We start from the raw sequence: 14,318 nt of genomic DNA, 5'->3' as shown, positions 1-14,318 counted from the left end.
CTCTGGCCATGGATAAAGGAAAGGGACCAGCCTCATCGATCCTTGAAATGAGGCCAAAGGACCAAAAATTTGGATAAGAAATCCTGCATTAATTTCTACAATTTGCCACTTGTGATTTGTAAAATAATGGGTGAATATGGAGAAATATGCAGAATTTCTCGCTTCAGATAATGTTGGGAAATTCTCATTTATCTGTCAGGGCACATGTGCATTGTAACGTTTACAAATGAGCACAGATCCGACAGACACAGCAACTAGAACTGCATTTTTTTAAAAAAATTTGTGAAATATTTTTATTAAAGTTTTCAATCAGCGCAATGAAGCCAAGTTCAGAGAAAAATAAAAGGACCCAATCCGCAGTGTACATATCAGGAGAAATCCGTTCGTCCCACGCTTCCCCCCCCCCTAGACCCCCAACCCTCCACCCACTCTACCCCCACCCCCCCCCTGAGCAACTAGAACTGCATATGGCATTATTTGGAATTCAGGATATGATACCCAACTCTTTTCTTAACAAGTATTTGCAATGCAATAGATCTCGCATTTAAGCGAGTTTGAGCTATTGGCACTGTAAATGACAATGCCTTTTATTTATGTTTTACAAACACATAAATAAAAGGGATTGTCATTTAAAATGCCAATAGCTCAAAACTCGCGTAATTGCGAGACCTGTTGCATTGCAAATGCTTCTTCTTAGTTTAACTGGCCGCAGGTCTTGTTCCTACCACCAGCTGGCGCCAGAGAACCAGAACTGAATGCTCTCTGACGTAGATAAACTGCAGACTTAGACAGACGCTGCTTTTAAAACCAATATATTTGTTTCGGAAATGCGTTTACCCGCATTTGTATTGTGGAGCACTGGTGTTTGCAAATTATTTATTCATGTGTGAAATGACCTTGTTTGTTGGCTTTTTGAGAGGGAGGAACTATTAGCAACACTTTACCTGATCACTTTAAAAAGGATAAATTCCCTAGTCAAGAACTATTCCAATAGGATTTTTCGAATTGTATTTTTTTTAATTCTGAGTAAATGAGATGTCATTATTCCTTTCTGCATAATAATGTACATTTTTCATCACGTGACTGACCCTGTAAGTAGACAGTTAATGTACCAGTTACACGGGCAGCATGCATGTATAGGATTGCATTATCGCATTTACATAGCGCTTTATACCCAATTGTGGGATTCCAAGCGCATTATCGGCTGGTAGTACGCTGGGAGGAGTGCATAACTAGATGAGTGTTGTGTTTATTTTTGTGAATCAATAAATGGTAGTGTTTTGGTGTAGTGTGCAAGCGACTAATGAGTTGCTTTTATCTTGTCCTGGGGCGTGGTGCCTGGAAGTGTGTTAAAGACGCAAGAGAGAGATAGGCGCGTAAAAGTGATAAGCTGACAGGTACGGATTGTTTCACAGGTCCCGAATTCTGTTTGCGATTACATGTCACCTTCCAGTTTATTTCCATGCTGATTAGAGCATGTTGATTAATGACTCGGAAGCGCCTTGAAAGTGTGGGAGGGAAAGAAGAACCAGGCACCTTCCGAGGGCATGGGAAACAAGGGCAGATGAAATTACAAGCATTGGCATAGCCAATAGGTCTCGCCTTTGGGGCCTTATAAGTGTTTAACCATACAGCAGTTAATGTTGTTACACCAAAGATATTGTGCTGCATAACTAAATACTTATAAGGTCCCAAAAGTGAGACCTGTTGGCTATGCCAATGCTTGTAATATATGACTGCTAAGACCCCTAAAGCTGTATTTTACCCAGACCTAAAAATGAATGCTTCAGATGAAAATGTAGGGCACTGTGCCTAAAATGATTACTTCACCATGGCACCCTAGGTTCCGCAGTCGTAGTGCATGGACTAACGAGATATTATATGCATCATCGAGAAATTCAAAAGGTACTTTGATATATATATTTTTTTAAAAGACAATAGGTAATTGTGTCTTGCATAAATAAATGCTAAGTTTTGCATACCGCAAGTGCCGTGCTAATACATTCAGTCTCCCGGATGTTGGTAATAAGGAAAAAAAAAACAAGTAAGTAAGAAAGAAGACGCGATTTCAAAGGCTCAAGGGATTAACCTAAAAAAAGAATCTACAGGAATCTATTTGCAAGCGGTTTATCTACAGGGTTATGATAATTTTTCACGCAGGGCCCATTTCTGGTAAAAAATAATTACAAGTGAAACTCCATGAATTTAAGAACACGTTTTCGACGAGTGTGTACTGGTTTAGATATTTTTTATTCGACTCCCTGCCAGTCAGGCAGGATAATGCAAAAGCAGCGTTGACTTTTTTAAAAAAAACAAATTACATTCAGCAGTCATATCGGAAGTAGTGTTACACCATGCTCTGCTTGAAAGGAGCTCACGTAAACATTTGCAAATCCACTTGGATGACGACTAGAACTAAATTAGTTTTTCCTTGCATTTCTAGGTGGAATCTTGAATTCCAGGTTGCAATACATGTTTTGGTTTAGATATAACGTACGCGGCGGAGAGGGGGTGGAAAGAGCTTGTGAAGGGCAGGGCTGCATTAGTGCAAGTTGAAATGTGGTCAGACAGACCCAGCAATACACAAGTGTTGCGGCCCCATATCTTAACAGGCGTGCGCCTCGCACTGTAAGTTTAAACAAGCAGAAAGTGGGATGAGGGGGGTAGGGCACGTTGCGCGCACTAAGGCGGAGAGAGGCACGCAGGCTTGCTAATGGTGTGCACTTTCGCGGCCGCTTTGATGTTCAGTGGCCGCGCGGCTCACTGAGAACATCAAAGCAGCCGCGAAAGTGATCACGCAGGCTGACAAATGGTGCGCGTGCCCGGCGCACATGCACTGTAGCTGGAGACCTGAAAAAAGCCACTAGTTGGCACTTCCAAAACCCGCTTACTAAAACTCTCGCCAGAGCAGCGCTAAAGCGCTGGCTCAGGCGAGACCTAAAAAACAACCGGGAGCGAGCAGCAGCCACTGCAGAAGTGTCATGTGACACGGCATGGCCTGATGGAGTGGGAGGGGAGGAGTGTAGTGCTCGGGAGCGAGCAGCAGCCAGCCCTGTGCGCCCCTGCTTGCTCCCGAGAACCATAGGCTATGGGAGGGAACAATCAGACTATTTAGTGAGGGCTTTTGATGTCAGTCGAGTAGGTTACATCTCCTTTGGCATTGGATCCTCAAGTGCAGCAGTCCTACAAGAAAGCAGCGTTTCTGCTACCCAGTGTATTGATATTTCATGTATAACGCGGCCTTCACGTGTTGATGTTCAGCAAATAATTGAGCTTTGTGATAACCGGGATGGATGCTGAAAGATGAAACGTGTTTATCTGCTAGCGTGACACCGAGCAAATGTTGAACATCGCCAACTATCTAAGGAAAATGTTCACTTTGAAGCTGCAGTGCTAGGCACGCAGTTGGTTTCACGCTGCTGACGAGATCCACTAGAGGGTGGCGTCTTCACGCGGGAAACCCCTACAGCCCCATTCTGTGTGTTTGTAAAGTGATTAACGCTGGCGGAGCTTCTAATGGACGCTGTCCTCTCTGAGAAGGAGAGAAGTGTGTATGCCGGGATGTCTAGCTCCCAGTGTGTCAGTCACGTCGTCAGTCGCACTCAGTTAGGTGTGCGCATCTCAGTTCAATTTTCCGAGGAGGGATATCTGCTTGGCCCCATAGTAAACAAGACCGGGAGCAAGCAGCAGCTGCGGCACAAGTGTCATGTGACACGGCATGGCCTGATGGAGTGGGAGGGGAGGAGTGCAGTCCTAGGGAGCTTGGGAGTGAGCAGCTGGCAGCCTGTGCCCCCCTGCTCGCTCCCGAGACCCATAGGCCATGGGAGGAAACCTTTAGAGATGAGGCGGGACATACCCGAGCCTTTGGCCATTTGCGTGCTTTCTTTTGTGAAAGCCTCACGCAAATGGCCAATCAAATGCGTGGCCCAAAAAAAGAAGAAAAGATGTGTAGCTGGAAGTCCTTACTAAAAGCCTCGCAGAGCAGCGCATGCACTGGTTCATGCGAGACCTAATAATGACACACACTACAAATTCATGAAGTTGCCTTCTGGTGGAAAATCATTATTTCCACTCTGAACATATGAGGTTTCAGAGAAATCTAACACTGCTACTGTTACTGGTAAGCCTTTTAAAGGAAAATGTTTACGACCCCTCAAAAAGAGTTTTTACTAGCCTTCCAGTGCCTTTTAGTGGTTTTAAGGCTAGCTGGCAGTCCAAGGATAGTCAAGTTTAAGTATTAAAGGTTTGTTTCTGCTTTACATTTCAATAAATAAAGGTTGCAAAAAAAAATAAGAATTGAAGGTTTTAGACCGAACCTAAATAAGTTTTTATTTCGGATGGAAAAATAAAGTCAAACTAAATTCATCAAAACAGTCTGTCGTTTATTTTAGGTACTCCACCAGAAATTCTGAGGACATCGAGCAGAGCATTTTTTAGACCACCATGCCTTAATTTGATCCTTACAATAATGACATTAGCTTCACCACAGGGTTCTGCAACTTTGGTTGAGGTCTGGTCTCAGATATTCTATCTCTTCTTACATTGGTTTAAAAAAAAATATATAGATATTATTTTTATTAGGCTGCACATCAAAAATAAGGCAAGCATTTCATACTATTACAGTTCAAGCGATAAAGAATAAACCCTTAAAAATTATGCATCGCTAGAGCTCTCAAAAAAAGTATTAGTGCAAACCATTTTTTTTTATAACAAACAGTAGCCACAGCAAATGCATTCAATATACATTATAGTTACAATTCTTGATCTCCTATGGAGCAATGCAGTTGTCTGGTAAGTCACATAGTTTGGTCCAAGACACCTACGCCACGTTAGCTAGCATAGGTGACATTTACCCTGAGTTATCCATCGTATCAGGGAGTGGGCCCATGCTCCGAGTTGCCTGCTCAGCAAGATATGTTTGATATAAGCCCCAAAAGTTTTTGGGTCAGCTACGCGGGGGAAGCAGCTCACTATACAGTTCGGACTGTGTGCTGCAATACAGCATATCACGTGACCAGTCCTGTAACGTTGGGGGGGGCTCGCACCCAGCGCATAGCCAAACTACGCTTTGCAATCCGCATCCCCATCTCAATCAATCGACTTAGTCCCTTTTTGTGTACCCCAGCAAAGCATGAGCGTGTCAGGGATTATTGGTGCTTTAGTAATACCTCTCAGTGCCTGAAAAACCTTTTCCCAGTACTTGGCAATTTTTGGGCATGCACAGGCTACATGTAGAAAGTCTGCAGGACACACCCTACATCTCTCGCACTCTGCAGTCTCACGCAACCCTTAACGAAACTGCCGCTCTGGAGTATAGTAAACTCTTTGCAAGTATTTAAAATTGATAAGGCGGCGCTGGCCATTTAAAGACACGCGACGGGTCGCCTCACAGCTATACCCCCAAGTGTCGTCATCAATATTGATGCCCAGGTCTCTTTTGCCACTCAAGTCTAGACTTGGTGTAATAGTACTTACGGTAGGCCTGCACAACCCCATAAAACCTGGACACTAGTTTAACAGGCAATTCTGCTTGCAGGATAAGTGTGAGTGGGGTAACCGCCATATCTTCACCCAGTATCTCGCGCATGGCATGTCTCATCCTATAGTACTGAAATCGTTCTTACATTGTTAATAGCTGTGAAATCAGATAATCTTCCAGTTGGGAGTGAGTAAAGGCAAAAGGGCGGAATGAAATAATTAAAATGCTTTGATGGTGATTCTTGCACTAAGAGGACTTGCTGTTTCTCCTTCGGACAGCCATTACCTCTGCATATTTTCTGCTACAGCCCTGCGTGTTGAAATAACTTTTCGCAGTTTGGTATGCCTGTAGAGATTGGTTACCCATGAGTATGAGGGTGTGTTGGAGGTTTTCTGTGGGTGATCCCAAAACCTTCCCAGTGCCATTTTTAGGCTTGTTTTACTCTTTTTTTCAGTGTAGGTCATTTCTAATTAGTTTGAAGACAGAAGACCAAGGTCTAAGACTTAAATCACCATGAAGATAATTTTCCCATGTATCAGATATTAGGGTGTCACTTAAGGGAAATGCTAGTAAGAGGAAATGATTTAAAACTAGAGAACAAATCAATGTGGTTTCTGGAAAAACCTTTTAATTATCAAAACATAAGTAAATACACCATCTCACATGTGAGATCCATCGAAGCTAAACAAGTGCAAAGTTTAATCTGAAATCCAGTACCAAAGTTCTGGTGCTTTATGCGCAGTTGGGAGGCAGCCCATAAAGATCCATGAGTGCCCCACGCAAATATATAGTTCAGTGACTCTATTGAGTTCCCTTTATTTCAGTAGATTGGCTCCGCTTTTCCTTCAGGTTACTGTGCATTTCCCTCTCCATTGCTTTAATAGATCTCTACTTCACCCTTTCTCCTCAATAGTATCTTGAAATCCCGATAGCGAATATTTTCCGTCTTGCCTTCTACCCTTTGTGTAACATATGAATATCTTTCTGTGGAAAAATCCTGCTTTATCGCTTTGCTCCTATGCTCTAGCATTGGCTATTTCTTTGTTCTTGGACTCTGACTCACTCCTGAGTATAAATAAAATCATCACAGCAGTTTAGTAGCCACCCCATTTATTCGTTCAGTTTCCTCCATATTCTAAATGTGCTTAAACTCTGTACCGTGGTCATCAGATTCTTCACCTCATTGAGTTACTTTGGTGCATGCCTTACCCCTTTCCATTGGCATAATCCCTTTGTAGCTCCCCTGTCAGTTTCATCTACCATATCCATACACCACCTTTAAATGTGACTTTCTTACCAGACTCCTCTAGTCTAGATGAAGAGCACAGAAAATTATACAGCAAAATGAGTTTATTTTGAAACGTCTTCTGTACTGAGTATGTTGTAATCAAACACCGCAGACTTCGGTGCTGCAGTTCAAATGTGTGCTGTGGTATCAAAAGGCCATGTTTTTATCTGAGGTAGTCCTGGTCTTTTTTATTTTTGACTTTGAATAATGCACAAAACCATTTGATGTTTAGGTGTAGTTCAGATTGCATGAACAGAATGAAAAATATTCTATTTTACATGCCAAGAATTTTCAGTTCTATTAAGGACACGGAGGTGGGGATTATGCTTCTCTTTATTTACTGAGAGATTGACAGCAGCCAATCAAAACACTTAAAACTACATTTCCCATGAGCCCAACATCCTATTGTTCCATACCATCATAAGGTTCATGCCTCCCTACATACATCAATATGGCAGTACTCCTTCCTCTTTCTTTGTGAACATCAATGTAAAGCCTCAATACCGGAGTCCAACATGAAACTGCCATAGAACCAACATGTCCAATCCACAGGAGGAATCTAATCCAACAGACGAAGACTAACTTCCTTCGCAGCAATACAACAGATCAACCACCAGCAACACGATAGCCAGTTTCAAGCTGATTTAGCATCCGTTAGTGAAACGAAAATATTGAAAATAATTTTGAATCCAGTAGAGGGATTCTAAGCAATCATGGATTGGTAGACGTGATAGCAACAATAGCAATAAAGCAATGTGTCACAGAAAACAGCAATAACATGAAGAATTAACATGTAAAATTGGAGGCTTCGGATTATGCTAGTCTAAAGTCGAGCCACTGAGCCACCAACATCAATGCAACATCCACAATAGATTTATGATAAAATAATCTTAAAGGAGGAATCGGAAGACCAGTCCGCTACAGCCATAATGTTCTCCAAACGAGAACCAGTAGAAAAGGCTTTTGCGGCAGTAGCCCCTCCTACAGATTGAGCCCCGAAAATGGATACATCAATACCAGCCTCAGCCAACAACCATTTTCCGAGGGTTCACCAGTCAGTCCTGGAGGGCAGGATCCATTCAGATTTTTAAGATACCTACATTTATCTAAATGGGGATATGCTAAAATCCTGGCATGGATATGGTGCTCCAGGACCGACTTTGGAGGACCCTGATTTAACCCATCTGGCTATAGCCGCCTGGGAGACCGTCTGGAAAGTTTTCTGTACAAGCATGAGCAATTGCCCCTCGGAATCTCTCCGCAACGCACAGGCACACTCTTCATATGATTTAAATGCATTTAACTACACATAAACTTTGATTATGTGGAAAAGCAGGATAACTGATACATCTTGATGCAGTTTTTGTACATCTTGAAATAGAAAGACACTCCAGAGTGGAAATTCTCTACCTGCTAAGCCCAAGGCCTTCACATCTCTAATATGTCTACAGGAAATGAGAGACAAGCGTCAGCTTTGCAGACAACTGTTTGCGAAAGGAGATCCTTGCTAGCGGGACATGTTCTGGAAAAACGTAACACCACATCAACATCCCATAACACAGAATACTTCGGTTGACAGGGATGGACCAATTGATAACCCCTAATCAACTTGCATACTAATGGATGTTCACCCACATGCTTGCCGACCAGATGAGGATGTCCAGCAAACATAGCCGAATGGAAAGTGTTAACTATTCTATAGGCTTTCCCCTGACTAGCTAGTTCAGTTAAGGAATTCACAATCATATGGACACCTGCCCCCAAGAAATAAACACCTCGTTCACTACATCAACATTCTCCTCGCAGCCAAGCAACCTCATATAGTTTTTGTGTAGAGTGAGCCCAAGACTGCAACAGGAAGAACCTAGTGTTCTGTGAAGCTCCTGGCACTTGCCAGAGTTGCCTGAAAATCTCCACGCCATGAGGGACAAGCACCCCTGAGTCACCAATGGGTGCAGAAGACCCATCGGTTTGGAAAGAAGATCCGGGAAGGAGAGAATCCGTACTAGGGGAGCGCAAGAAAACAACTTTACAGGAAACCAAGACTGGGCCTTCCAATAAGGGGTCGCAAGGACTAACTCTGCTGTCTGCCGACACGCCTACGAGAGTTCCCTTTGGATCATGGAAATGGGGGAACTGGTACAATGGGTCTGTCGACTGGGACTGGAGAAAAGCATCTGGGTTGGCTGCCAGTGGATCCTGCCTCCAACTGTAAAAGGTCGGGAGATGGGCACTTAGGTGGGATGCAAATAAATGGATCGTGTACGGACCCCAAAGCATATTCAACCCATGAAAAACCTGAGGATGAAGTCGCCAATCGCGTAGGAACTGAGAGTTCGAGTCCACTGTCACATTGGACTGACCCAGAATATACTCCGCCATCACCGAGATTTGATGCTGGAGACAATAATGCCAGAAATCTTTGACAATCTCCACCAAAATGGGATCTCGTCCTGCCAAGGCGGTTGATGTATCATACCGCCAATACGTTGTCCATTCTCAGACGAATGCAACAACTCATCTTGCGCTAGGATAGAGTGCGAACTGCACAGGACCCCAGCAACAGCTCGAGGCAATTAATGTGGAGACGAAGCTCTTCCGAGGAACACCTGCCCTTGGTGTGTCGTCGTCAAACCCCCCCCCCCCCCCCCCCCCACCCCCCCCACTCCACTCGCCCATTGGCTGGCAGCTTATTCTATGATTACTACTGGAACCGACTAAGGCTTTGCCTTTCCAGGCATCCATGTGATCCAACCACCAAGACATGTCCGTCCTGGCTTCCCCTGATAACACTATTCGCTCCAAACCGGGCAATCCCTTCCGAAGATATATTTCTTTGAAGGGCCCATAATGAAGGGAAACCCGAAAAAAATCACTTGGATGCATGACGCCAATAGACCTACTAGGCGAGCCAAGATCCTTAATGATCTAGTCGGAGAGGCAAGCACTCTTCTCAACTCTTAATAGACATCTATTTTTTCAGTGCTAACTGGAGTAGGGCCTTGAAAGAGTCTACTTGAAAACCGAGGAATTCCAATGTCTAGGAAGGGACCGTGATTGGATTTCTTCGAATTGACGACGAACCCCAGATCCTGAAGGAACTGAACCGCCAAAGAGAGATTAAGAACAGTGTCCCTGCTCCGCGCCATGACGAGAATATTTAGATATATGATCAACCTTACTCCCAACGATATAGAACTACAGGTCGACTCAACGTGGTGAACTACCATGAATCTGAATACAGACCAAAGGGCATGGCGGTAAACTCATACCAGTGATGGTGCCAATGAAATTGAAGAAATCTCTTGGGGTCAAAGTAGGGACCACCAAGTAAGCTTCCTTGAGGTCGAGACGGACCTTCCAATCGCCCTCTTGTAAAAGATTGCAGGGAACGTGTATGCCTTCCATCTTGAAGTGGCGATACACTATCCAAGAGTTGAAATGTTAGAGGTTCAGGACCGGTCGATAGCAGCGGTCTTTCTTCAGAACCAGGTAGATTGTGCTGACAAAACCCTGTGGACTAGGTACAGTCTGCACTACTGCTCTTTTTGAGAGGAGCGCACACATTTCTTTGTGAAACTGCTCTCTATATGGAGGGGTGGGAGGGGTAGTGGGGTGCCTCCCCTGCTGAGGGGTGGAGTAAAACTCCAATCTGAACAGTGTGCAAGACCCACGGATCCTGATTGATAACCCCCGATTGTGCAGGTACAACTGTATCATTCCCTCCCCTTAGGCTGCTGAAGCCGGAAGAACGGTTACCAAGTGGCGTTGTTACCACCCTGATATTCACCTTGCTGGGCGCCGCCACAACCGCCTATATTACTATGTTACTTGTGGGGTAGAATTTGGAGGATCCGATGGGAACAGTTCTGCCCCTATAATTGTAGCCTCTGGACGCATGATTGAATCAACAGCCTTGTGCTAGTCTTCGAAAGTGCCTGACCCTGGCAAAAAGTCCACTGTGAAACACCTTCTCAATAGACGTTTGGACCTTGTCCAAGGCGGAGAATGTGGTAACATACATCCCTAGATCTTTAGCAAATGTGTCCACAAATAGCAGTCTATTCGCCAAAGGACCCGTTTCCATAGAGACCAACTCTGCCAGCTTTGGGTCAATCCTCATTAGAAACGATTTACGACATTCAGTAGACATTGCGCAGTTAGCATTGCTGAGGAGACCCAGCGCTCTTTGGGCCCATTCAAGGATCTTTCCAGGATTCAGTTGTGAATTTGTCTCTTTCGCCTGGATGGTCAATTCAAGAATTTTAGTGAGCGGGTCAGAAAGGTCCAGCAGCTTATTTTGGCTCTTACGCCATGCCCTATCTAGACCATTTTTTGGGTTCCTTGGCAAACTCCTTGCGGAAAGTCACCATGCTGGGATCTAATTCTGGCGTTTCCACTACTTTGCTAAATAGAGAGACAGTTGAGGGCCTCGGGGTGTTGCACACCTCACACTCAAAGCCTTTGCACATTCTGTCTTGAACATAATGGGCCACCTCTATAAGGGGCACCCATTCTATGGAGCGTGGGTGAGCAATGTTTTCAGGATCAAAGAGCAGATTTTTATGACTTACCGGCGGTACATCTGCAGTGGCATGGCGCGCATAGAATGGGCGCTTCGCAGGCTGTGGATCTAATGGGGTGCATTTGACTCAGATGGCGTGGGAGAGAACGTAGAAGACCAGTTTGTCAGATGGGGCGCTGAACCCACTGAGAATCCCCTGAAGGACCCTGGGACGGTGCACTCCCAGATTCATGGTCCCGAAGGACTGAAGCAACAATCTGTGAGAGGACATACGTTCAAGAATTAGAACTACCACCTAAGGCTCTCTGGGCGAAGCCCGTGTCATTGGTTGCAACATCACTGGAGAAGGAATCCTCAGGGGGTCCCACCAACTCTCGCCGACCATAACTGACCAGTGGCTGTGTAAAAGGCCTCAAAGCTTTAATCAGGAGCCTATTAACAAAATCCTGCACATGAGTATACAGTGCTTCCACAAACCTCTCTTCCACCTGATGCTCATATGGCACTTCTGTATACTCAATATATCCTTCCTCCTCTTCAATGTTGTACACCATGCTGTTTGCCAAGAAAAAGAGCAGCGAGGAGCTGGAAGAGGTTGGGGGGGGGGGGGATTATCAGCCCCAAACAGCAGTTCTATCAAAGCCTCAAAGGCGATAGCCAGGGCAGAACTGCCCAGGTCAAATAATTGTGGAGGGAGTTGCCAGTATCCCTAGTGCAGAGCCCCGAAAAGACGTTTAATTCGCCCCACTGAGGACAGGAACCACAGGTGCCACACTGCGAAGCTCACAAAGCCGGACACTCCGAGGACAATGCGCGAGGCCAAAAACGGAAAGAGGACTGTCCTCACTCCGGCGGTCAAACCACTCCAAATCCCCGTTCCCACTCCACTCTGGCATATGCTACAGGGCAATCAATGAGCTCCTGTGAGCGGAACCCTCTGCCACCAACTCTTACAAGAGCAACACAGATAAAGCGCCAAAGTAAACCGTGCACTTTCAAAATGTAATGAAAGACAAAATGCACTTGCTCGGCCATTACAACAGCAAAGAAAGAGTAAGAACTGCGGTCATATTGATATATATTGAGGCATGACCCCTATGATTGGATGGGACATTGGGCTGTTGGGCTTGTGGGATATGTAGTTTAAAGTTTCACATGTTTTGATTGGTTGCTGTGAATTTGTCATTAAAGAAAGAGAAGCATAATCCGAAGCCTCCGGTCTGCCATAGAACTGCTACCTATGGCCCACTTCTCAACTAGTATTTCCAAGAAATGTTTGATAATGCTCTTTGGAGTAGAATCCTCACTTGTGTCCAAGAGGTTTTGAAGGCATTGCAGTATTCACAACAAAGAACTGAAACCCTCCACCTTTATTCCCATTGTAGCTGAATTGTGTAAAACAATGTTTTAAAGATCAAGGAACGTTGGGCATCTTGTCGTAGAAGCCTATGAATTCAGTATTGGCGCTAATGTTGTTTGAACCTAGGCCGTTGAATCCAGTCGTCCCAGAGGACCCTTATTTGCAAAGCATTTGTTTACTTGGCTTCATTGATAAATTTTTACCCCTTTTCATTTGTTTACAGATATGGCTGCCATACGCAAGAAACTGGTGATAGTTGGGGATGGGGCCTGTGGAAAAACTTGCCTGCTCATCGTCTTCAGCAAAGACCAGTTCCCAGAGGTTTATGTCCCCACCGTCTTTGAAAACTATGTGGCAGACATTGAGGTGGACAGTAAACAGGTGAGCAGTCTTTACTTGTTTGTTTCATAGTCCTTACCGCAGAGCCCAGCGTTCCCACTAACACAGTAGCTCTTTCTTATCTTGGATGATGCACATATCACAGATTCATGGCTTAGTTTCTTCCTGACACACTATTCTTGAGGACCATCTGGAGCTCACTTGCAGTGTTTGGGGTCAGTGGTGTGGCATTCACTAAGAGCCTCTAGTTACTAGCTACTGCAGCGGATTACAGCTTTTACATATCCTACTTTAATTACATAATTTAAAACTGGTTTATTTTCAAAACTATATGTTCCTGCAGTATGGTTTCAAAAGCTGGAGGGATTCTGTTTGTGAACTAGTTATTTTCAAACCATCCTACATTATTTTAGTTTTGCAAATCCGATTTACTTTATGCGCTCCAGCAATGTGTAATCTCTTCACCTCTTCTAAAGTGCCTTTGAGCAACTTGAGATTGCTGCCATCTATAGTGCATGGAAGGGTCTCTGTCTTTGATATTAGATCTTTTTTCTAATGGCTGTAAAAAGTAGGCTAAACGTATACATGATCTGTGGAACACTTTAGAATATATGTTTCATGTTAAAACCATTAAAATGCCTGAAGCAGTCAACCTTTTTTTTTTTTTTTTTTTTGTTTAAAACGGATAAACAACTAGTTGGCTGTATCAGTCATGTAGTACATTTCACTGAGACACCAGGTTTAATATAGTTCGGAAATAGAGTGCAAAACTGACATTTCTCTTTGAAGAGTTCACACTACCATTCTTCCCCTAAAGAATCAGACGAGCAGTTTGTTTTTCCAGCTCATTAAGAACATTTCCTGAATTCAGCAGTCTGTTTTGGTTGGGACTGATTTTCAGTATTCCTCCTTTAGCGTCTGCTTGGTAGCCATAATATTTATTTTGTGAGGTAGGTTGCTTTTTTCTATAGTTTTCCTCAGAGTTCTGCCAGCTGTGTTTGGAAATGTACTTCTCGTGGGAGTAAGAAGTACTGAAAGTCATTTTTTCCTTTGGAATCCTCACTATTGTGAAGAAATGCAGAATGCATATGGAGATGAGTTGCAGGAGGATTGTTGCAAGTGTGAGAGTTTGCCTTGAAGTGAAACAATTAGAAGAAGGGTGAGTTCTTTCAGGGTCTGCTAGCTCCAATAGTGTTAGACCGCTCTCGTGGTGAAACTGTCTCTTGTCGTCAGAAATAATAACCATCTTTTAAAAACTTGGTTTTTCTTGTATCAAAGATCTGTCGCCACTGCCTAAATTAGAGCTAATAACTATTTGGCATTAGAG

The 14,318-nt window shown here is 44.0% G+C and overlaps 1 protein-coding gene across 1 annotated transcript in view; it reads left to right on the top strand.

The window, feature by feature from the left end:
* The window catches only part of LOC146797071 (transforming protein RhoA-like), a 126,796-nt gene that overhangs the window by 25,757 nt on the left and 86,721 nt on the right, over window positions 1-14,318 (top strand). Inside the window, exon 2 of the mRNA XM_085629687.1 lies at window positions 12,876-13,033. Coding sequence (XP_085485813.1) covers window positions 12,878-13,033 — 156 coding nt within the window. The 5' untranslated portion in view covers window positions 12,876-12,877. The remainder of the gene's footprint in view (window positions 1-12,875; window positions 13,034-14,318) is intronic.

The sequence above is a fragment of the Triturus cristatus genome, chromosome 10 (assembly GCF_964204655.1).
Source record: "Triturus cristatus chromosome 10, aTriCri1.1, whole genome shotgun sequence".
NCBI lineage: Eukaryota > Metazoa > Chordata > Amphibia > Caudata > Salamandridae > Triturus > Triturus cristatus.
Note: the sequence above shows the minus strand (reverse complement) of the source record. Positions and strands in the feature narration are given on the sequence as shown.